The 25,451-nt window shown below is 43.0% G+C and overlaps 2 protein-coding genes across 2 annotated transcripts; both read left to right on the forward strand.

Annotated features, from left to right (window-relative positions):
- The first annotated feature begins 3,008 nt into the window (after positions 1–3,008).
- Positions 3,009–8,216, forward strand: RPL34 (ribosomal protein L34). Its single transcript, XM_084855834.1, has 5 exons — positions 3,009–3,035; positions 5,347–5,421; positions 5,513–5,612; positions 6,582–6,685; positions 8,093–8,216. Exons 2-5 carry the CDS (start codon positions 5,357–5,359, stop codon positions 8,175–8,177), a joined length of 354 nt encoding a protein of 117 aa, XP_084711960.1. The 5' UTR covers positions 3,009–3,035; positions 5,347–5,356; the 3' UTR covers positions 8,178–8,216.
- An 8,235-nt stretch (positions 8,217–16,451) lies between these two features.
- On the forward strand, positions 16,452–24,787 carry OSTC (oligosaccharyltransferase complex non-catalytic subunit). The gene is made up of 4 exons (XM_084855833.1): positions 16,452–16,714; positions 19,759–19,852; positions 22,659–22,856; positions 23,749–24,787. The coding sequence occupies exons 1-4, from the start codon at positions 16,576–16,578 to the stop codon at positions 23,765–23,767; spliced, it is 450 nt and encodes a 149-aa protein (XP_084711959.1). The 5' UTR covers positions 16,452–16,575; the 3' UTR covers positions 23,768–24,787.
- The last annotated feature ends 664 nt before the right edge of the window (positions 24,788–25,451 follow it).

Consider the following 25,451-nt stretch of genomic DNA (forward strand, 5'->3'; position numbering starts at 1 on the left):
AAGCAAGCTGGTGGTCTGCACTGCTTGGGTTGGATTTTGTCCACGGCTGCCACTTGCCAGCCTGTACATTATTCAGTGAAAAGCCACTCGCAGGAGTATCACATTCCCTGAACTGTGCTTCAGCGATGTGGGCTTTCTTGAAAGTTTCCTCTGACCTAAATTGATGGAGATCTGATTTAACATGTTCATTACCTATATACAGTAAGCAAAACTAAAAAATATGTTGTGTAAATTTTATGTGCTGTATACATATCTGAAAAGTCCCCGTCCCCCCAATAGTCAAAGGTAGTTAAACTGAAATATTTGCTTAGGTTTGGGAAAGCAATAAAGTGTACCTAAGATGGTTAAATGTCATATTTAAACATATTCAAACCTTTACTCAAAAATATTTTTACTGGATCACTTGTAAATATTTTAAGATATAATAACCCAATAATTGTTGTTGTTCAGTCGTTAAGTCATCTCCGATTCTTCGTGACCCCATGGACCATAGCACGCCAGGCCTTCCTGTCCTCCGCTTTCTCCCGAAGTGTGCTCAAGTTCATATTCATTGCATCGGTGATGCTATCTAGAACTCAATAGTAACCTTCCTTATTAGATTATTTAGATTTTAACAGCACAACTGTATTGATGTTTACTCACATGTAAGTCCCACTGGCATCAATGGGACTTACTCTGTAGTAAGTGTGTTTGGGATTGCAGCCCAGGAAGGGTAGGAACAAAAGCACTGAAAATACATACTAATTTTATCATGCCTGAACAGCTGTGTGCATATGTGCATATACTGAAAGTATATGTTCTTCTTTAGGATGGTCACCTGAAAAAACAAACAGACCAGACCTTGCAACAAATCCAGATGCCAGCTCTGTCCCTATATCAACTCTGGAAACACTATTAGAGTACCTAATACTGTCACCCACAACATTTGGTGTTCATTCACTTGCTCATCTTCCGATGTGATATATGCCACCCTCTATCAGCAATACCCTTCTGCATTCTACATAGGGCGAACAGGCCAGTCTGTATGGAAAAAAACAACTGGACATAAATGTGACATTGGAAATGGCAATATTAAAAGAAAAATAATAGCAAAACACTTCAGCCTCCCAGGACTCTCTGTTACTGACCTTAAAGAGGCCATAATGGAACAAAGAAACGTCAAAGGGAAACTAAAGTGAGAGACTGTGGAGTTTGAATTCACCAACAGGTTTAATTCTATCACCAGGGGCTTGAATCAGGATAAAGGATTTTTATCACTATGTGTTAATTGACTTACTTAGTGCCAGGATGTTTATGACCACCGTTAATAATGTGATTGGCACTTTCTACATTTAATTTCCTTCTGGTCTTGCTGTTTACAATGCTCTCTCCCTGCCCAGTATGTACTGTATATAAACCTGAAACTCTCCTCCATAATATTCCAGGCATCTGATGAAATGGACTACAGTCCACAAAAGCTTATGACAGATTAATGGGGCAAATCTTATACATGTCTACTCAGAGATTCTCTTACCTGAGTTTAGGTAAGTGTATTTAGGATTGCAATATAAATTTGTTAGACCTTAAGATGCCCCAAGACTCTTTGTTACTTTTGCTGGGGGGGGGAAAAGGTAATTACATGTTCAATTTTACATTTGATTAATATGGTATCCATTCCAGTTGCTGAATTTAACTAGAATAGTATTCTGTTCATCAGTATTCCTAATTAATTTTATGAAGCAATGCATAAAAGCAAAAACTTTTCTGCAAAAAAAACAGAATAGTGGGGAAAGTTTGGAGAAAGAAAACTCCATCCCACATCATTATTAGTCATGCATAACAGCCTTCACATTGCTATAATGGAAGATGAGAGAGGAGAGTTATTTATGAATAGCAGCATCCAACCATACCCAGAACAGCGCAGGATTATTTAAATGACAACATTGATATCATTTTGGTGCCAGGCAGAGCCTTTATTTTGCCAGCCTTTTCAACTGTAATTGGTTTAAATTCAGTTGTTTTGTGCTACTTTGAGAACTGCTGCTTTTAGTATGTTTTAAGTAAGTTACTTTATGCTGGATTTTTATAAGCTGCTCAAGCAACATATAAAAATACAATAAATAAAAATGAAGGGAAGTGTAAAAATGCTTATATTTAAAATAAGGTATTATAGAGTCCAGGAGCCCAGCACATACATGAACGTTCACTATTGATACTAATATTTTAACCTCAGTACTACTGGTCTGCATGCATTTAAGAGCACAGCCCTATAAATGTTTAGATAGAAAAAAGTCCTACGACTCCCAGAATCCCTCCAGCTAGCTTGCGTCCGTGGGCGCGGACATGCATAGGATTGTGCCCTAAATGAATAAAATCTACCTGGCAGAGTACAACAGCTTGAGTCTAAAAAAGTATTGCGCACAAATGATTTAACGTGGTTTATTTCCAAATCAGGCCACAATCGTATGCACGCTGACTTGCAAATCCATGATCCTGCACGCTTATTTGTGGGACTAAATGGGATTTACCTGTAACTAAACAGGATTGGTCTGTATGCTTATGATAGCAGCAGCAATTATACAATTATCATACAATATTACATCCAACAAGTTGTAACATATCTTTCACAGTCATTTACTTAGGCTGCAGTCTTATGCCCACTTACCTGGGAGTAAGCCCCACTGATCTCAATGAAACTTACTTCCGAGTAGACATGCAACGTATTAGTGATTTTGACCAAAAAAATACCAATCAAAATCACATGTATTTCTGTATCACTACAGTTGCACGATTAATGTTACAAACTATTAACTTTTGCATCCTGTGTTTAAAATTTGCAGGCTGACCAAAGCTGCCTGGCCTCTCCCGACCAAACTCAAAAACTCCTCCCCCTATCGCTGCCGTACAAGATGGCAGCGCCCAGTTTAACCCTCCTTCGTTTTCTAGGAACACAATGAAGAATACGTAGTCGCACTTCCGGGTCTTGGCGCCCGTGATTGAACTTTGACCCGCACGCAAGCTGCTTCTTTCTCTTCCGGTGCCGGCGCCAACTCCAGGTAGGGCTGCTTTCTTCCATCTCCTGGGGGGAAAGGTCGGCCCAATCCGTTTCCATCCGCGGTGTAGACGGATCGGGCGAGCTTGGGGGCGATCCGTGGGATGGCTGGGGCTCTGAGGCGAGGAAGGAAGGGCGGGTGTCGTGGGGGAACGGGAAAAACGGGGGAGGAGGCGGCCGTGGCCTGGATGGAGCCCCAGCAAAGAGGCCTTTCCGCCCGCCTGGCGCCGGCTTGAATGAGGCCTTCGGGTCTCCAAAGCCAGACGTGGTTACGGGGCAGCGTGCTCCTTCCGGTGCTTTACTTGGCGCTGGCAAGTGAGATGCTGGAATTTCGGGCGGAGGACTGAAAAGCGTTTTCTCCCTTGCGTGCGTTCCTCTGCTAGGAAGGAAGGCGAGCCGAGGGCATTTTATTTCGCCATTTGCTCAGCTTCTAGCTTCTGTGGGTGCTCGTTCCTTTGCACCTTCTGCAGTAGCTAGAAGCTTTGGATATGCTCCTTTAGAAACTTTAGAATGCTCCTGTGAAAGATGGCAAGGACTTTCTGCTTGTAGGTTTTGGGAGCCAGTGTGGTGCAAGCCTGTGGCCTTCCAGATATTGTTGAACTCCAGTTCCCATCAGTGCCAGCCAGACAAGTGGTGAGGGATGATGGATTTAGTACTTCAGCAACATCTGGAGGGCCATGGGTTCCTCTGCCATGGTGTATATTGGCTAAAGAACATAAGAGCCATGCTAGATCAGACCAAGAGTCCATCTAGTCCAGTATTCTCTTCACACAGTGGATAACCAGCTGCCCATGGGAAACTCACAAGCAGGACATGAGTGCAACAGCACCTTCCTGCTGAAGTTCCCCAACAACTGGTGTACATAAGCATACTACCTCTGATACTGGAGGTAGCATATGGCCATCAGGATTAGTAGCCATTGATAGCTTTATCATCCATAGCTTAAACCAGGAGACCCTTGGTTTAAATTCTTGTTTATCCTATGAAATGCACTGGACAGTCTTGAGTCATCTCCTAAGCCTCACCTATCTGCCAGTTGTAATTGAGGGTAAAAGGGGATAACCTCAAAACACATCAGGGTCTTCGGAAGTATAGCAAATGCGACAAATCGTGCCCCTTGATAGTAAACTGTGCTGCTATAACTCTGCGGAAAAGAATACATTGAAAGAAAGCTGACATTTAATTATTGCAGGTGCGTAGATAGGATTGTAGCTGTAACACTTCGTGTCTGTGCAAGGATTAAAAACTTGATTTGGTTTTCCTGTGTTTACTATTAGAGTGCAGGCATGGGTTTGTATTTTAGGTTAATCCATTTTTGTTTTTGCCCTTTATTTAAATAAAATAGCTTGCTTGAACTTGCAGAAGCACTTGAATACAGTCACAATGTGGTACTTTATATATATATATTTGTTATAGTTATATCCCACCTTTTCTGAGGAGCCCAGGGGGGCATACATGATCCTTCCCCTTTCTATTTTATCCTCACAGCAACCCTGTGAAGTAGGTTGGGCTGAGAGTCGGTGAGTGGCCCAAAGTCACCCAGTGAGCTTCATGGCTGAGTGGGGACTAGAACCCGGATTTCCTGAGTCCCAGCCCAACACTTAACATCACTACACCACAATGGTTTATTTAGGATATTTTAAAATCACCTTATAAACATTCGCTGGCCAGATTACAAAGGGTTAAAAGGAAAAAGTACAATACAAATGAAAGCACAGGAATGCATAAATATAAAGATATATAAAAGCAGCCATAATATCTGAAAACTAAGTCTCCAAAATGACTGGGAGAAAGTCTTTGCCTGGCACAGAAAATATAACAGTGTAGGTTTATGGAATGCCCTCCTTTGGGAGGACATTCTATAAACGGTGTGCCACAACTGAAAAGGTGCTTTTGTCGCCACCGCCTTAACTTCCTTCAGCAGGGCTACCCAGAGGAGAGCCTCTGAAGATAACCTAATCCAGACAGGTACATACAGGAAGAGATGATTCTGTAGATACTATGGCCCCAAGCCATTTAGGGCTGCAGCAATACATTAGCTCAAGTTTTGGACTTAACTGGGGGAACATTCATCAGTGAGCCTCATTTCAGGGGCTAATTAATCTTTCTCTTAGCCTGACTTACCTGCAGAGTATTTTGTGAGAATAAAATGCTGGGTGAGAATCTTATGTATTCTACTCTGAGCTGCTTCAGTAAAAGGCAGAATAAAAATATAATACCACTAAAGATGTAGTTGCTGTTGATGTATGTGTAATCCTTATTATGTTCTTACTTCAAAAGCTGCCTTCTCACACTTGTTTCCTTTCCTTGTTTAGATATTTAAAAATGGTCCAGCGTCTGACATACCGTCGTAGGCTGTCCTACAACACAGCCTCTAACAAGACTAGGCTGTAAGTCGAATCCTGACTGTCATTGAATTGAATGTACCTTTTAAAACAAATTGACATTTTGCTGAAATGACTGTTTCTCTGCTCCGTACAGATCCCGAACACCAGGTAACAGGATTGTTTACCTTTACACCAAGAAAGTTGGTAAGGCACCAAAGTCTGCATGCGGCGTTTGCCCAGGAAGACTTCGTGGCGTAAGTCTGTTCTCTTTCATTTGTGTTAACTGCCTTCCTGCATAAAGACCCAAGCTGTAGCATACTGACCAATTTATATGGGGAAATCTGATGTATTTGACAACTAACTAAATAACTTGGATTTTTTTGTTGCGAAAATCCAAGTGTTTCATAGGGAACTACTTTACATCCGTCTGTTGGTGGTTTCACCATCGGCATGGTGCCCAAGCCAGTGCCTAGTGCGCTGTTGCACTTATGTAACAGTGCATTTGCTGGAGCAACCAGTCCTTCTGCTGTTGAGTTTGCATTTGACCAGTAGTAATTTTACTTTAGATCTTGTAATACTTAAAAGCATTCCAGAAAAATCAGTGATAGACTCCACATGGTTAGTTCTGGAGCATGGGCTAGTCGAGGGTTGTCTAAACAGCCTCTGCTGCCTGGGTTCACATGACACAGCAAGCCGGGCACCCACGGGCACCATGCAAGAATGGCACCCATGGGTGCGCAGCACAATGCCACAATTCCCATGGGTAAATTAAGCCACGGTGGGCTGTCAGGTTGTATGAACCAGGTCAGTGTTTATTTTGTCCTAGCCAGAAATAGCTAAAAGCTTTTATTATATGAAACAGTTTTTACTTAAGATACATGGAGAGTGTATGGTGACTAAAATGGAAATTTTGGAATGCATGTATGGTTCTTCAGTTGCAAGCTTCTTTGCATGAAAGATCAAAATATACTGTTACTACTGTCTATCAACTTGTTCCCCCCAGTGTTAGGAAGAGAGGTTTGTGTAAAATGTTTGGGATAATTTTAAAATGATAAAGCTATTTAGATTAAACAAAGTGCATGTGCTTATTATAATGTTTGATTAAAATGATTTTGTTATCTTAAAGAACTATCTTACTGTAAATGGGCATTTTAAGTCTTATACTGCAAATCGTATACCCTGTGGGTTATTCTTGAAGGAATGTATTTTTTTACTTGCTACAGGTTCGTGCTGTTCGCCCTAAAGTTCTTATGAGGCTGTCCAAAACAAAGAAGCATGTTAGCAGAGCCTATGGTGGTTCCATGTGTGCTAAATGCGTCCGAGACAGGTGATTTATGTTTTATGTTGTTCTGCTGAAGTTTACAGGCTATAATTTTTAACTTGAAATGCATAGCTGGTTTCTTGTAACTCCAAGTTGTATGTATATATATCTGTGGTACGCTCCACTAAAAGTCTTGTACAGGTGAATATCTTTCTAAACCTAACTTTATTGACCCTTATTTGAGCAACTGATAACAGAAGACAAATAAATTTTACAAATAGAGTTGTAAACTCTATTTTATGAAATAAGAACTGGTAATCTGAATTTAAAAAGAGTCCATGTTGACTTTCAGCCGTGATGGCCTGTGACAAGGAAGTTATGCAAACCCATCAGCAGCACAAGGCACAGTTCTTGGCATTCTACCACTAATGCACTTCTAGGATGGCTTGTGGTGATGCACCTATGCCAAATCCTGGGGACGCTGACCTGTGCACGTAGCTGCCTCACCACAGGCTGTTGTAGTTGGAAATTGTTGAATAAAAGTGGCAAAAGAGCCCGTTTGGATATAAGGTTAGCTTTGACGCCTTCAACATTCTTCTGTGCATTGACAAATGTCATTTTAAGGGGCCCTGGTGTGTGCAAGTTGTTGATCCCAGGATTCAAAGCAATTCAATGAGCTACATCATCTAAATTGTTCTGTTTCCTTATCTGTATCAACTATGCAATCGGTTAATTCTGTAAATGCAACAAACATATTAGCCTGTAGGAACACTTACAAGCCCACCCACACATGTCTGTATGTCATGGGACAGCCTGATGGGTGATCCTGGCAAAAGTACATATCCAAATGGAAATAATAATACTTCACCCAAGCAACTAACTAACTGCAAGCTGCTGTAATTCTTTTAAACCAATTTAAAAAGCAAAGGTAGCCATGTAGCTACCTTTTTAGGCCAGCTCAAAGGTCACAAATATATCAGGCTTTCAAGATCTCCATATCCCTTCACAACACATCAACCTGGTTGTCCGCACACACCACCCCCGCGCACGCTTTTTGTAACATCGTGCCTGAAGAAGACATCTGGAGATCTTGAAAGCTTTTAAATTTTTTCTGAGCTTTGAGTTGGTCTAATAAAGGAATTACACTAATACGAGTTTTAAAACCAATGACTTCCAATAAAATAAACAATTAGAAAATTAGATCTGTATATAAAGGAAGCATTTGACAAAAGTTTTGAACTACAGATTCACTTCTCCACATTCTAGCTTTGCTGTAAATATTGCAGAACACCAACTTTCAGGCAAACTATAGTTTGATCAAAGCAGCAGGTGGTTCATTAAGCTGTGTGTGTGAAGGGAGGAGGGACTAAGCAAGTACAGGGTGTGTTTCTGGAGGCTTCTCTGAGAGTAGCTTGTGTGATAACGGTAATACATGGTGTTGAAATTATAACAAGTGCTTTCTTTCCTCTCTAGAATCAAACGAGCATTCCTTATTGAGGAACAGAAGATTGTTGTCAAGGTGCTGAAGGCACAAGCACAGAGTCAGAAATCAAAGTGATTATTTGTGTTGTCTACTTAATAAATGAGGTTAACTTTTCTCGGTGTAGTATGATTTTTCTACGGTCTTGCAAATTTATTGTAGTTGATTCCTGAGCTGCGAAGTGGGGAGGTTTTACTTCTCTTTACTTTTTAAAAAAAATATTAAATGCCTGTCTTGAACAATTTCCATGGGCAGCTTTGAATGTAAGGATTGAGAATTGGTGTTGGATCCAGGAGCGGACAGGAATTCAGTGTAGGGATTTAAAGAGGACACTGTGTAGTCTTAAGCTGGAAAAGAGGTGAATGACTTTGCCAGCAGGTATAGAAAGAAGAAAAAGTTCCAAGATGTACCACAAGAAAGCCAGAGAGAATGCATTAGCCAAGGTAGGAGCTGACTACAGCATAAACCAGTGAGAGCCAGTGTGGTGTGGTGGCTAGGGTGTTGGACTGGGAGCCAGGAGATCTGGGTTCTAGTCCCCACTTGGCCATGGAAGCTCACTGGGTGACTTTGGGCCAGTCACAGACTCTCAGCCCAACCTACCTCACAGGATTGTTGTTGTGAGGATAAAATGGAGAGGAGGAGGATTATGTATGGCACCTTGGGTTCCTCAAAGAGGAAAAAAGACAGGATATAAATGAAATAAATAATACAGAATTTTTCTGAGGGGCAGAGGATGGGCTACATTTTTATCTATTATAGATTGAATATAGATCAAAGGATAGATACAAGACTCTTGATAGAACTTGTTTTTCCCATAAGGATAGCTTCTGGGATCTGAAATGCATTTTTTTAGATAAAGTAGGTGCTGAAATAACAGAGCAGAGTGACAAGTGGAGGGAGAACAACAGAGAAAGGGCAGTAACTCAAGAATGACGACAGCTTTGCAAAGGGAAGTGACGCTGAAGTTTGACAATGGTATGGCATTTCAGATGGTGCAATTCTAGGTGTGTCACTAATCCATCAGGCCACTGTTGCTTGTTGACAACTGAATGCTCATACCTAAACTTCGTTTCTGTTCTGTTTGCAACGATTGATAAGATTACTCTAAGCAGATTACTCTTAGATATTTTGCACAGTGGATTTTTTTTTGTCATAGCTGCTCATTTTTGGATTCAGATTTTGCTGCTGCTATTACCAGAGTGACTTGGAACATCTCTACTTGCTCACTTTTGGCTTAAAGTTAATGACCAAGAATTGAGATATTGAGCTGTGCTTTTTAGTATTGAGGAAATCTGTTTCCCTGGCAATAATGGGTTTGATTAGCAGAGCGGCTTCCCCATCCTTATTTCCTCTACAAATCTGCTTCTAAGACCCTCTGGAAGAGAATGGTATGTGTTGTGGGAGACTACAGAATATCCAAGAATTGGGGAACCCTTCCACTCGCACACCACCTTTGAAACGAACCCAGAGTTTTCAGAGGATTTAGGTCTATTGCCCATAAGGTGAGAGTGGGGGCCATGGCCAATCCCAGGGAAATGATACTAGACTGGAAAAGGATTTTAGACATCCAATAAAACCATCTGGTATAAGGTAATATGTATAAAGTATCTCTGGTGGTTGTCTAGCTTCAGCTGAAAACTACATGAAAGAACAGTCATGTGGAATGAGTTGGTAGGTTTTGGCCTCCTTTAGCTGGGATGAGTATACGTTGTTTGTTTCATGGCTGAATGTTTGTAATAGTTAAAAGCGTTCCCTTACAATTTACCCTAAAATGTACTTTTGTGGTAAGTGCATTGAGAAGAACTTTCATCCTGGTAATGTTCTATTTACACAAGGATCTTGAAATGTAACCTTTTGCATCTTTGGTACTGAAGGACTTACCTTTCAGTACATATTATGCTCTTGAACTTTGCTGAAAGAAACTAGACATTTTTCTGAGAAAGACTCCTAAAATGTGCAAAATGCAAAGGTTGCACAAGCCACTGTTGTTTCCTTTTCTGTCTACAAGGGATCTGTTCGATAAAAAATATACTGAAAATCCGAGGGTGGACTGTTGTATCTTAGGTTTTGTGGACAGGAAAAACCAGTGATTGAAAGTAGGTGTCCTTTCCTACAAACATTAAATTAGACATAACTTGAATTAAAGCTATTATTACAATCTGATAACACTTTGCTAATAGTAAAAAAAGAAAAGTGGAAACAAAGTCAGGAAGATGATAAAACACGAAGCAGATGGCTGCAGTTCAAATATCAGGGCAGACTTTATAGACAGCTGTGATGCGCTTCTTGAGTAAACAACGTAAGCCATTACATTTGTTCGCATGTACAGTGCAATGGGATATCCTATACAATTGATCGGACGTATTTCTAAACTTGCCTATCATTGCAACCTTACGTTTTCTATAAACAAGCTCACGAAGTGTGTAAAGGCAATTTTTGGAAAAACCATGCATAGGTAATATGTTTGTTTTTCCCCAGGTGTGATTATGGCAGTCTCATTTACAAGTTCTTCCTAGAAAAGTGATGTCTTCTAAACAAATATTCATTTACTTAAGATTTGACTAATGTGTTCAGCTTTCATATGTTGAATATAAATGTCCATCAACGCTTCTCTGAAACAACCAATGGCCACCGGCATTATAAGGTGGGTGACAAATTTCTAACTGCTGTTTGTTTGCAGTCTAATGCAGGTTGTGCAATGTTGATTGCACTGGAGAAACAGTTGAACTCTACAGGAGCCAGAATAGAATTGCTTTTTAGTGTTACAGATAATTCTTGATTATTCTTGATTGAGGTGCTCTGACATCTCATTCTGATGTCCTGAACTAGATCACTTTGTGTAAGTTACAGTCTGTATGGGGCACTGGGAAGCACCAACTTCAGTTATGCGGCTTTGCAGTATGGCCTATACCCGGGAGCAAACCAGTCTTATAGCTGAGACTGGGCTAAGAAAAAAGGGACTAGGATTGGAATGGGGGGAGGAATTGTAGCTATAGCAAATACGTCGGAAATAATAGTCCAGGGCCCAATGACAGAAGGTGAAGTTACTTCCAGGAAAAGCATTTGAGGACAAAATCCTGTGAATGCTTGTTTCTCCTAAGGCTTGAATCTGAGATGCATTCACATGTGTTTCATTGGTAAACGAGGTTACTAATAACGTTCCTAATTTTGCTTCGGATTTTAAGGTAGACCTTTCTGCAAACATCAGGAGTGAAGAAGCCTGATGCTGTAGGGGATGTTAAGAGAACTAGCTGACTTTGCAGCCAGTTGCATGTAAAGTTATACAGAATACACAGCATTTGAAAAGGCCCTGCTTATAATGTTCTGTTAATGCTAATGAGAGTTGAAAACGCCTGTTTTTAAAGGAGGAAATGGCTGCCTAGATTGACCCAGAAAAGCATTAGTGTTTGATGTAGCAGAAAGCAAAAAAAAGGCTTTAAAACTGCGTTATGTTGTTCTCCACTGGCAACACCTTTCACAGGTTATATATCCTAGACAGTTTCAACATTTGAGAGATCTGGTACTTAGTGGATGGAAGCAACTGCAAGTTAAACCTTAGCAGCAAAATGCACCAGATCATGTTTCTTTAGAAGTAAATAGCCAATACCCTCTAAAATGTAGTTGATTCACTGAACTGACTCATTAGTTTATTGAAGCAGTGGCTAGAGATTGAAATATGGTTTTGAATTTAAAATATGTACTGTCTTGAGCCCAGTGTGCACAGGTGATTTAGTGCAGAGTGAGATCACATCAGGGTCATTTGCAACACATGACATCGCTACCCCACAGCAACTGCATAGCTTCCCTCTCAAAAATGTGCATTTTCACAAAGGCCTTTTAGTGCGTCTTTTTCCTTAAATGCGGCTCCCCTGCAGTTCTGCTGCAGTGTGCCCCATTCCCCAAATTAAATTCTGCATACTGAGTGTGCCTAGGGGAGTGTCTGTGACCTAGTTAAAGGGTGGGGCCATTCCTCCCCCCCACATTCCTCCCCCCCACATTCCTCCCCCCCACATTGGCAGTAGCCGCTTTGGACAGAGGCTTCTCTTCCCACTTTGCATTATTATGCAGTAGGGCTATTTAGCTGCTGGCCTTTCCTGTTTATTTTTACTTTGCACTACAAGATTTTTGCACTTCACAGTCCTGTAATCATGCAATTATGCAATGTTGCATTAGAATGACAGAATTGAATTGCACTGGGGCAATAACTTACGCTGGGAGCAGGGCGTCAATACTGCTGCTTCACAGTCCTGTTGATGACTCTCAGTTCTACTCGCTGGACTCCTCCCAGTGAACCCCAAAGTATGGTGGCTTTAAGTGCTGTTTGACCATGAAAGCTGCTTTTTAAGTAGTGTATAGTTTGCTTTTCTTACTTTGTGCACCGCTGACAGACCAAAGTGATTTCATGAAAATCCGAATATAACCAGAAAACACTTCTGAAACCATTTCCATATAGATTGGGCCCTGATCATCTCTTATGTTTACACTGCCAAATTACTGCGATTTAATCACCCTTTGGGTGCTTGTAGATTCCATGATTTTAATCTCCTCTACAGTAAGCAGAACCTTAAATTTAAGTGTACAAAACCTCGTGCTTTATGTTCGCCCATTCAGAGTTGCTTGTGGTGGAATATTGAACTATAGGGCCTTCTACCTGCGCATTAATTTTTATGAACTGCCCAGAGAGCTTCAACTATTGGGTGGTATAGAAAATAAATGGCTATAATCTTGACTGTACACGCTTGCCTGGGGGTAAGCCCTATTGAGCACAGTGAGATTTGAGTAAACATGTGTAGCATTATGTTGCACAAAAAGCACCTGGAGGAAGCATGTGTACATGCTATCAAAGTACATTCCAGATACTGTAGGGTATCCTAAGCATATTATGCCATTCTTCCAACATCTATGATGGCTTCTTATAGCACAGTTCAAGGTACTGATGTGTTAAACCAGCCTTTTCCAACCTGGTGTCCTCCAGATGTTTTAGACTACAACTTCCATCAGCCCCAGACATCATGGCCAGTTGACAAGGGCAATGATGCTCAGTAATATTTCTGTACTACTTCTCTTTTCTGCAAAATGATGGGAGTTGTAGTCCAAAAATATGGAGGGCACCAGGTTGGGAAAGACTGTATTAACCTATACACCTCTAAATTGTCTTCTACTCAAGAGTCCCTTAATGTCTACTGTCAGCAGCCTCTTCATTGTGCTCACTAGATGCCCAGCCTGATTAGCTAGGATGGCATTCTTGACTATTATCCAACTTTAGAAGTCTGCAGAGATCCAACAAAGCCTGAGTCTGAATGTTTTCTTATTTGGAGAAGTATATTATGTCTTGGTATGAGCATAAGAAGATATTATATCTAAATGTTATGTGATCTGAGCCTTTGAGACAGGGCAGTCTTCGAAAATCAGTTAAGTATATAAGAAAAGCCCTACAGGATCAGACCAATGGTGCATCTAGTTTTATATCTTGTTTCACAGAGGCCTCTGGAAAGGCCACAAACAGGACACGAAAGCAATATTTTTCTCCCAGTGTTGCTCTGCAGCAACTTGCATCAGATTTATACATTCTTATTTTGCATTGCACAGGGCGCACAAAGTTCTTTCTATTTCTGGGGATGCCACACACTTAGTTTAGCAATACTGCACTCCCAGCTTCATAGTGTAACCGTGAAGGCTAGAAACTTCAAAAAGACTTATAAAGCTGAGAGTCTAAGGATTCTCTGTTGTACTGTTATTCAACCACCCATTTCTCTCCTGCTTTTTTAAAAACAAGTTAATCAGCCCGTACTTCTATTTCAAAAAATTGCACTTTAATTATAGTGAACAGAGAGACCCTATGTTTAAAGAGCATTTCTGCCATATTGTGGCCACTCTCATCAATTGCAATTGCTATCACTAAGTTTGAAGATAGTTGAACAGTCAACCTCCAATATATTCCTCTACTTTTGGTGGTGGAAACAAAAAGTCAAAGCAGCTACTGTTGTGAATACTCGTGTGTGATTTTGTCTCTCCCATCACCCCACACACCCCAAATACAATATCATTAACCTGCTTTATATTTAGGCTGCAGATGAAAAGTTAAACATTCTTAGTTGGTGCTGTTGCCTAATGGCTTATGAAACCAAGGAAGTGGTATTCAGCCTACTTTGGACAGAGTTTCACACTCCCTAAAGGAGCAAATTCACAGCTGGGAGGGGGTACTCTTAGATCCATCATTGCTACTTGGATCTGCAGATGGTATCTGGGCTGGATATCGGTGCTCTAGTAACATCTAGACTAGATTAATGTGCAGATGTGGGGCTTCTCTTGAAATGCAGTTGGAAGCTTCAGCTAGTGCAGAACACAAAAGCCAGAAGTGGGTCTGATTGCATCACACCAGTTTTAAGAGTTTTACTGAATGCTTCACAGCTGTTTTATAAGTGCTGATTTTGACCTTCAGAGACCTCACCTCAGATCTCTACCACCTCATTCTGCTGTGCATAAATTATATACAAAAACACAAGTGGCAAGTGAATGAAATGGGAATTACTTCCAGGGGGTGGCGGCTATGTGAGCCTGTTGCAGCAAAAACAACAGAAGGAGCAATCCTATCAAGATCAACAGTCGCCTCCAACTCCAGAGGCAACTGCCTATCCAGTGCAGGCCGGGAGGAGTGGTGAGGAGTGGATCTCCTCCTTGCTCCCCCGGCCCTGCTTTCGTGGCTAGACAGCCGATTTCGGCTGTCTAGCCACAGGATCTCCGAACATGGGAAGCAGCAGCCAGACGACACATAGGATGTATCGTACTAGATTTCCAACTTCCCTGCCCCTGGGAACAGCCTGTTTTCACTGCTCCATGTTGCTCTTAAGAGCGCAGAGCACGGGGCCAATCCGTGCTGCCTATGAGGCAGCGCAGGAGGGCGTGGGGTCAGTTATCCAGGAACCAACCTATCCTGTGGTCATCTAGCCACTGACTACTGGCCATAGGATTGCGCCCGAAGTGTCTTGTGGCTCCTGAAAGATTAAGGCTGCAATCTTATGCATAATTACTAGGGAGTGAGTCCCATTGAAAGCAGTGGGGCTTGCTTCTAAAGGAACATGCACAAGCTGTTAGGGAAGGGGCTGTCTCTCAGTGGTTGCGCATATGCTTTGTGTGCAGAAGGCCAGGCACAATCCCTGGCATCTTAAGGTAGGGCTGAGAGAGATTCCTGCCTGAAACTATGGAAAGCTGTTGCTAGACTGTCCAAGAAAAGAAATGTGTTGGTCCATAAGAAAATGCCAAAATCCAGTCAGGTACTACTTTTATTACGGCCAAAGTGCCGCACAAGGTAAGCAAGCTTTTGAGTTTTCCAGGACTCTTCATCAGGCTGTATGTTAAGCAAAAGGGGAGAGGGAGGATCAGGCTTGGTGCTGAAGCCACAATGGCTGCATTGAGTTATAAGATGGAGTGTAAGGAGATAGCAGATTCACAGTGCAGTCATAAGAACATAAGAAGAGTTGTGCTGGATCAGACCAAGGTCCATCTAGTCCAGCATTCTATTCACACAGTGGCCAACCAGCTGCCCACAGGAAGCCCACAAACAGGACATGAAATGCAATAGGGCAGGTACGTTTCCTCAAGTGCCATTGAGTCTAATAGGGTTTACTTCCCGCCAGCTAAGTGGGTATAGGATTGCAGCCTTAATTAGATTCAGGGATAGACAACCTGGTGTCCTCCAGATGTTTTTGGACTACATCTCCTATAATCCGTGGCTATGCTAATGCGTTTATGGGAGTTGTAGTCCAAAAACTTCTAGAGGACGCCAGGTTGCCTCTCTCTGGCTCCACAAGACTTTGTTTTTAAAACAGGGAGTTCCATATTTTAAAAAAAACAGCGTGGGACAATAGTCTTCGGGAGGCTGTAATCCTTCAAATAGGAGTGAGCCCTGCAGAACTCAGAATGGCTTGCTTCGGAGTAAACGTACAGCCGCAGGATTAGGATCTGCCAGTTCAAAGCGCTGCATTTGGCAGCGCCTCCCTTGAGCGTGGGCGTGGCTTATTCGAGTGGGCGTGGCTTCCATTCAGCTCCCTCTCCCACTACGAGGCTCTCCGGCAGAGCCACGTCGATCCATTAAGAGGCCACGTCAAGCTTGCCAGGACCTGGCAGGTTAATATCACCCCCGGTCGCTTTCCACCCCGATTGCACAGGAGTGAAAAATTATTGTTTTCTTTCATGGATAACGCGTCACTTCCGAATCTTGTTCTTCCTCATGCATCGCCTTGCACTTTATTACCTGACGTGTTGCGTCTTATTTCCGCCCCTGACGCATTTGTCTCGTTTATCTTGCAGGACGCGGCTGGTCTTTGCCTTCGCGGGGGCGCTTCCATTATTGTGCCGACGGTGGCCGCGACGGGTCAGTCCGTTAACGGAGCTGGGAGGGCGTGAAGGTGGCGGCGGAGGGTAGGTTTTGTGACCGGAGGTCTCGGGACGGGACGAGGCTGGACCCGCAGTCGACATGGAGACGCTCTACCGGGTGCCGTTCGCGGTGCTGGAGTGCCCCAACATCAAGCTGAAGCGGCCGAGCTGGGTGCACATGCCCTCGGCCATGACGGTCTACGCCCTGGTGGTGGTCTCTTATTTCCTCATCACGGGAGGTAATTCTGAAGCAGCCTTCCCCAACCTGGCGCCTTCCCGGTGTGTTGGGACTGCAACTCCCATCATCCCTAGCCAGCATGCTCCCCCAACCTGGCGCCTTCCCGGTGTGTTGGGACTACAACTCCCATCATCCCTAGCCAGCATGCTCCCCATCCTGGCGCCTTCCCGGTGTGTTGGGACTGCAACTCCCATCATCCCTAGCCAGCATGCTCCCCCAACCTGGCGCCTTCCCGGTGTGTTGGGACTGCAACTCCCATCATCCCTAGCCAGCATGCTCCCCCAACCTGGCGCCTTCCCGGTGTGTTGGGACTGCAACTCCCATCATCCCTAGCCAGCATGCTCCCCCAACCTGGCGCCTTCCCAGTGTGTTGGGACTGCAACTCCCATCATCCCTAGCCAGCATGCTCCCCCAACCTGGCGCCTTCCCGGTGTGTTGGGACTGCAACTCCCATCATCCCTAGCCAGCATGCTCCCCCAACCTGGCGCCTTCCCGGTGTGTTGGGACTGCAGCTCCCATCATCCCTAGCCAGCATGCTCCCCCAACCTGGCGCCTTCCCGGTGTGTTGGGACTGCAGCTCCCATCATCCCTAGCCAGCATGCTCCCCCAACCTGGCGCCTTCCCGGTGTGTTGGGACTGCAGCTCCCCTCATCCCTAGCCAGCATGCTCCCCCAACCTGGCGCCTTCCCGGTGTGTTGGGACTGCAGCTCCCATCATCCCTAGCCAGCATGCTCCCCCAACCTGGCGCCTTCCCGGTGTGTTGGGACTGCAGCTCCCATCATCCCTAGCCAGCATGCTCCCCCAACCTGGCGCCTTCCCGGTGTGTTGGGACTGCAGCTCCCATCATCCCTAGCCAGCATGCTCCCCCAACCTGGCGCCTTCCCGGTGTGTTGGGACTGCAGCTCCCATCATCCCTAGCCAGCATGCTCCCCCAACCTGGCGCCTTCCCGGTGTGTTGGGACTGCAGCTCCCATCATCCCTAGCCAGCATGCTCCCCCAACCTGGCGCCTTCCCGGTGTGTTGGGACTGCAGCTCCCATCATCCCTAGCCAGCATGCTCCCCCAACCTGGCGCCTTCCCGGTGTGTTGGGACTGCAGCTCCCATCATCCCTAGCCAGCATGCTCCCCCAACCTGGCGCCTTCCCGGTGTGTTGGGACTGCAACTCCCATCATCCCTAGCCAGCATGCTCCCCCAACCTGGCGCCTTCCCGGTGTGTTGGGACTGCAACTCCCATCATCCCTAGCCAGCATGCTCCCCATCCTGGCGCCTTCCCGGTGTGTTGGGACTGCAACTCCCATCATCCCTAGCCAGCATGCTCCCCCAACCTGGCGCCTTCCCGGTGTGTTGGGACTGCAGCTCCCATCATCCCTAGTCAGCATGCTCCCCAACCTGGCGCCTTCCCGGTGTGTTGGGACTACTGCTCCCATCATCCGTAGCCAGTATGTTCCCCTTGCCTGGTGCTTTCCAGGTGTGTTGGGACTACAATTCACATCATAGCCAGCATGGCCCTTTAATACTAAATTGGAGACCGGACTTCCTGGCTACTTTTGACACCCCTTTCCTTCTCACCGGGATAGGGGGAGCTTGGCGATGCAGGCTATGGATGGTATAGCACACCTGGAAGACACCAGATTTGGCTCGTGTCTCTCACACATACCTTCCTTGTGTTCTGTTTGCCTTGGAATCTCCATTGTACTTTCTGAGAAGAGTAAAAAGTACAGTGTATCTGAATGGAGAGTTTTGAGTGTTGACTTGCAATTTAACTAGAATGATTTTTGCTGCAGTGTAAGGTGTGACTCCTGTTTTAAAAAAAGTGATTGATTGATTGATTGTTGTAAATACAACACCACTACTGATTGAAAATGACCTTTGGATGGGTGGTAGAACCCATCCAGATTGATATACAAAAGAGTATAACAGGATATTAGCTGTTCCTAAGTTCATAATAAAACCCCTACATTGCAGGGTTTTGCAAACTCTGCTTCAGCCTTCTCTTCTCCTTACCTGTAATATGGGACTATAACTGGTGGGGCTACATTTCAGGGGTGTTGTAAGCCCCTCTGGGTCTCAACCTTTCTTCCAACCTGAAATATTAATAGCAGACTGTGTTGTAGGCCTGTCATAAACCACTATCACTACATGCACACCCCGCACCTGCAGTATGGGGGTATTAAAATAGGGTTACATTGCAGGGCTGTTGTAAGCCACTCAAGCTACAGCCTTCTTCCTGCTTCCAACAACCTGCAGTAATGATAAATGTGGACTGTACTGCATATTTTAACCTGTTAAAAAGTGGATGTCTTAGATACAGGCAAATATAAAAGCTCATTCATATAGGAAGTGATTATCTATTGTAACACTCATATTGCTGTATTAAATCACTCTCCAGATAAGGGTTGTCTTCAATAGAGAATGTTTGAGATATTCGCATAATAACTGCGTTGTAATTATTTAAAAACTGCCGATCGATTGAGAATGTCACAATATTTGTATGGATCTGTGTTTCAGACTCTCTTTTTTTTTAGGGCTGTTTTTTTTTAAGTGTCTTAATTTTCCTTGGATAGGTTCAATTTTATTTCTTTCGTAGTACTGAAATGTAAGCTGTAAAATTTTACACACAGTGTACAATTTCTCAGCCTTTGTGGTGTGTAGATAAGGATAATTTGCAGATCTCTTATGATGTTATTTCTGTATCCAAATATTCTTGAAAATGTAATGTGCAGTACACACAGTTTGCTTTCCTGTGTATATCTGTGCACTAAGGAGCTTGACTCAAAAGCCACTAGAACGTTCTGGGCAGGTTCCAGTAACTATAATGGACCACAGTGGTCCTTTGATATACCTGCCTTCGTTACCACACTAGAACACATCCTTGAATTATTGGGACTATATTATTGATCTTGTATTATTGGGACTGTTAATGTTGGTGGGTCTTTTTTCTCCCCTAAATGAAAGTTTCTGACTTAATTTAAACATTTAAGGTTAGGAATAAATTGACATCCTTCTTTCCCAATTAAATTTATATTTTTTGTTTTTTCCCCATAGGAATAATTTACGATGTGATTGTAGAACCTCCCAGTGTTGGCTCAATGACAGATGAACATGGACATCAAAGACCTGTGGCATTCTTGGCTTACAGGTAGAAAAGATGCTTTATATTAGCATAATCTCCCATTCCAAATATTACTAAAGGATGTTTTGTCAGCAAACCCCTGTTGCATGTTGCTCTGGATGTTAGCAAAACATGATCTAGGTTCAGGGTAGCTTTTATTTGATGTAAAGAAATGGGTAGTTCAGCCTCCTAAATAAGCATCATCTTAGTTCACTCTTCTAAATAAACCCACAAAAGTTACTAGCCTGCTAAATTTACTAGCCTGCTAAAAAGTTAGTAGCATCGAAATTTGGGCTACTAGCCTCTTAGGCTAGAGTGTGTGTGTGTATGTGTTCTTTCTCTCAAGTGTATGAGAGATGGAGCAATCTGTCCCTACTCAGCCAACCCACTTGGTTTCCAGGCTAGCCATGGAGAAAGCCACCCTGCTCACTTGTCTGCATGAAGTTCCTGGTCTATGGCTACCAAGTAAATTGTTAAATACAAAGCTGTCTTAGGGCGCAATCCTATGTATGTTTAGACAGAGAAAAGGCCTACAACTCACAGCATTCCCCAGCCAGCCATGCTGGCTGGGCAATGCTGAGAGTCATAGGACTTTTTTTCCTGGTCTAAACATGCTTGGATTGTACCTTGAGACTGCAATTCTCTACACACTTAGCTGATATTAAGTCCCATTGAATTCAATTGGCCTTATTTCTGAGTAGACATGCTTAGGATCCCACTGTTAGGGCAGCATCCAACGCCACACTATCACTAATATGATTAAGGGTGCAATCCTATGCTAGTTTAGACAGAAAAAAGACCTACAGCTCCCAGCATTCCCCAGCCAGCATGGCTGCCAGGGGAATGCTGGAAGTTGTAGGACTTCTTTCTGTCTAAATATGCATAGGATTGCACCCTTAGTTGTTTAATTTACTAGCTAATCCCATTTGATATCTAGAGCAGAGCCTTAACTGAACTCTGTTAATAGTACTTCATGTGGCTGGAACTGCTGTCGAGATAGAAACCAATTTTCAGGATAATTCACCCCACGTGTGGCTAGAAGGAGTAGCAGGGACATTGTCTTTGGGGAGTAGTGATCTAAAGCAACAAGAGGTGAGGCAGCAGCAACTGGTGACTACAAATGAGTGCTCCCTAATCTTGAGGCGACTTTGGAAAAAAATCTGGATTTTTGATGGTGGCAGCCAAAGAGATGAAAACAGTAACTGTTCATTTCTGTGATCCACTATGGTTTGTTGGGATTAGTTCCTACTAAATTATAGAGGTTCAAACTACCGTACAATTGCGCTTATTTCACATGCCAGCAAGGTTATGCTCAAAATCCTACAAGCTAGGCTTCAGCAATACGTGAACAGAGAGCTACCGGAAGTACAGGCTGGGTTCCGAGGAGGCAGAGGAACTAGAGATCAAATCGCCAACATTCGCTGGATCATGGAGAAAGCAAGAGAATTCCAGAAAAACGTCTATTTCAGCTTCATTGACTATGCTAAAGCCTTTGATTGTGTGGATCACAACAAACTGTGGCAAATTCTTAAAGAGATGGGAGTACCAGACCACCTTACCTGTCTCCTGAGAAACCTGTACGACGGTCAAGAAGCAACAGTAAGAACCAGACATGGAACAACCGATTGGTTCAAAATTGGGAAAGGAGTACGACAAGGCTGCATATTGTCACCCTGCTTATTTAACTTATATGCAGAGTACATCATGAGAAACGCCAGGTTGGATGAATCAGAGGTCGGAATTAAGATTGCCAGGAGAATTATCAACAACCTCAGATACGCAGACGATACCACCCTGATGGTAGAAAGCAAAGAGGATCTAAAGAGCCTCTTGTTGAGGGTGAAAGTGGAGAGTGCAAAAGCTGGTTTGAAACTCAACATTAACAAAACAAAGATCATGGCATCTGGCCCCATCACTTCCTGGCATATAGAAGGGGAAGAAATGGAAGCAGTGACAGATTTTATTTTCTTGGGCTCCAAGATCACCACAGACGGTGACTGTAGCCATGAAATTAAAAGACGCTTGCTCCTTGGGAGGAAAGCTATGGCACACCTAGACAGCATAGTCAGAAGCAGAGACATCACCTTGTCAACAAAGATCCGCATAATCAAAGCTATGGTTTTCCCCATAGTAACGTATGGCTGTGAGAGCTGGACTATAAGGAAGGCTGAGCGCCGAAGAATTGATGCTTTCGAACTGTGGTGCTGGAGAAGACTCTTACAAGTCCCTGGACTGCAAGGAGGTCAAATCAGTCCATCCTAAAGGAAATGAACCCTGAGTGCTCATTGGAAGGACAGATACTGAAGCTGAAGCTCAAATATTTTGGCCACCAAATGCGAAGAGAAAAGTCACTGGAAGAGTCACTGATGCTGGGAAAGGTTGAAGGCAAAAGGAGAAGGGGACGGCAGAGGATGAGATGGCTAGATAGCATCACGGATGCAATGAATATGAACTCTGGGAGAGAGCGGAGGATAGGAAGGCCTGGCGTGCTATGGTCCATGGGGTCACGAAGAGTCAGACTACTCTTCTCCACTAAAAGTCTCCGCTACCTTTGGGGAATTCTTAGCTCAGTTGAATGGCATCAACTCCCTAATGGTTCCAAGCAGGAGGCAAGGTTCCATGCAACATGGAACTGGGAATTTTGTTCCTTTTCTACCTTCTCCTGAGTCGCAAGATTACTGGTCTTAGTATGTGTGCATAAAATATATAGAAACGTGTGTACATAAACTCTGTACAAAGAGACAGGGCTGTCAGATAATCTCTAACACTGCTGTTCAACTGCAATAATCCACTTGCTCATTTTGCTTTTAATATTTGCTCATTTTGTATGCAGAGTAAATGGACAGTACATTATGGAAGGGCTTGCTTCCAGCTTCCTCTTCACAATGGGAGGCCTTGGCTTTATAATACTGGACCGTTCCAATGCACCAAATATCCCAAAGCTGAATAGATTTCTGCTGCTTTTTATTGGATTTGTCAGTGTCCTGTTGAGTTTCTTTATGGCCAGAGTGTTCATGCGGATGAAATTACCGTAAGTGAATTTCTCCTTCTGTGATTTTTCTCCCGTCCTTCTAATCTTTCGGGTAAACCAGAATCGTAGTAGTTGGTGCTAAAGGGAAAACCTAAACAGCCTAGGCTAAAGTCACAGAAGTTGTTTTCAAATTCTTCCCATGTTTTTTTAAAGACAAAAATAATCTAAAATGGTTTGTGGGAGCATGGATTGCACCACAGGAGTTTTTCAGTAGACAAATATCCATTCTTGGGCAACAATGTCTGAGGTGAAGGAATTAATAATAGGGAAAAGTGCTGTATAAATACTGCATTCTCAAAGCACTTCACAGATAATCAATTCTTACGGTAGTCTTGTAAGGTAAGAAGAAAGTGAGGTAGCTTGAAATTATCCCCAGATTGGAGGATATTATCAGATTGAGGCTGAGCCTTTTGCTTAACAGAAGCTTTGAGGTAAACCAAGACTTTTTAAGGTAAGCCAAGGAACATTTATACAGAAAAATATAATTCAGATTATTGTATGTAAAAATCATGTGGTTGATCATAGGTTCTAGCCATGTATACATAGAGCACAGTACAATGCAGTCATTACTTGGGACCCCCATGTGGGTTTCCTGCTATTACCCTACACAGATGTATCTCCTGTGTACAGTCTCTTCCAGTCCTTTAAATCACTTCTGTCTACACCAGGAGCAAGGCATTTTTGGCCCTCCAAATGTTGCTGAACTGCAATTCCCAGGATCCTTGACCATTGACCATGCGAGCTTGGGCTGATGGGTGTTAAGAGTCAAGAAATACCTGGAGGAACAGAAGTTCCCCAACCCTAATCTACAAAGTATTTCTGTTATGTCACATTTCTCTCTCTCTCTTTCCACCCCTCCCCACCTCCTTCACATCTTTCTTTTTTCTTGTAGGGGCTACTTAATGGGTTAGTGCCTTTTTGTGACTGCCACAAAGCACATATTGGATTTGCTTCTCTTCATGAAGAGGAATGGATAGCAAAAGCTCCATAACCCCGCCCTTCCTATCTGAAGAGACAAGAAGAAGAGAGCAGACTAAGAAAAGGACTGATTTCTCCTTTTTTTTTTTCTTCATATAAATAGCAACATTTGTCACAGGCGGTTGGTTGGTTTATTAACAGATTTGTGTCTATTTTTCTTGAATGTAGAAAAGAAGAAAAATATTCTGAAGTGTTATTTAGGCATACATGTATTAAGTAAAATGTAAAACCACTGCTCTTCAATCCCTACCCCCCACACACACACACCCCTTATAATTCAAGCTAAAAGTAATAATTCTGTACTTCCTTGTAATGCTATGGATTACTCTGTCTTCTTATGACAGAATTCATTGTGAGAAAAGGAGGGTGGGTAATAGAAATTGATTCTTTCCATGTTTAAATGGAAATAAGTGTTTGCTGGTGATTGCTGGATCAGGTCCATAGTGTTCACTGGCAAACTGTGGGCAGCATATGGCTTTGTGTCCACCTCTGAAAAAGCCAGTCCGAGTTGGTAGCACTGATCACGTATTGAGAAGATGTGGAAGGAGGCAGACTTGGAAAGTTGTGGAAGATACTTGAAGTTGGCTCCTTTTTCTCCAACCCCACCCCTCCTTAACAGGCGATTGGTGCTATAGAGCATCTCAGACAGTGTGTAAGGAAGGAGCACCACTTCTGTAAGCTTGGATGCTGCATGAGGCCTGTCACTTTCCACACCAGGCTTTTGCAAAGGCAGCAGAGCATACCTCTTTATGCACATGGATTGGCTTCCCTGAACTGGGGCATATGTGTTCTGTCAAAGCAATGCCTTGGGAAACATTAATTTTGGTATTCATTCTAGTAAATTAAGAGAAACACACTGTGCAAAGGAAAACCCATTATTGTGTGAAAGTAGTTCTTTTTCAAAAAATATATGAAAATAAGTCATATTAAACACCTTTTCTACAAAACTCCTCTGTGTGTTTATACAGTGTTCATTTTTTTTGTATTCTTACATTTAACTGCTTTCCCTAAGATGGGCACTTGTTAACTTTTTGTCTTCAGGTAATATGAAGCAGTGAAGGCTTGTCTCTAATGCCTAGCGTTGATAATTTTGATGCCTATTACTTGGGAATAGCCTTACAGTACAATCCTGTACATATCTTCTCAGAAGAAACTCCTACTGAATTCAATTGGGCTTACTCCCAGCCAACAGGGTATAGGATTGCAACTTTACAGCACAATCCTTTGTATATCTACTTAGAAGTAAGCCCCATTAAGTTCAGTAGGGCTTATGTCCCAGGTAAGTGTCTATAGGCTGCAGTCCTAGACGCAATTACCTGGGACTAAGCCTCATTGAACTCTGCAGTGCTTTCTTCTGAGTAGAAATACCTAGCTTGCTCTATGCCTAGTGTGCATAGAGTTTGGAGTTTTTTTTATGTATCATTTTCAGAAATACACAAAATGGAGATACTCCTGACATAAACATCAGATACTTTTCATTATCTAGGCCACATATTTCTGAAGTAGGTAATTCCAAATTCATGTTCTAATATATAATTTTCACCAGTTACTAGTAGTTTGTAAGGTCCATCATCTAAATTCACAATTGAATTGTTTCATATATTTGACTTGCTTTCT

The sequence above is a fragment of the Heloderma suspectum genome, chromosome 5, assembly GCF_057233095.1.
Source record: "Heloderma suspectum isolate Gila_16-S chromosome 5, 16-S_ref, whole genome shotgun sequence".
NCBI lineage: Eukaryota > Metazoa > Chordata > Lepidosauria > Squamata > Helodermatidae > Heloderma > Heloderma suspectum.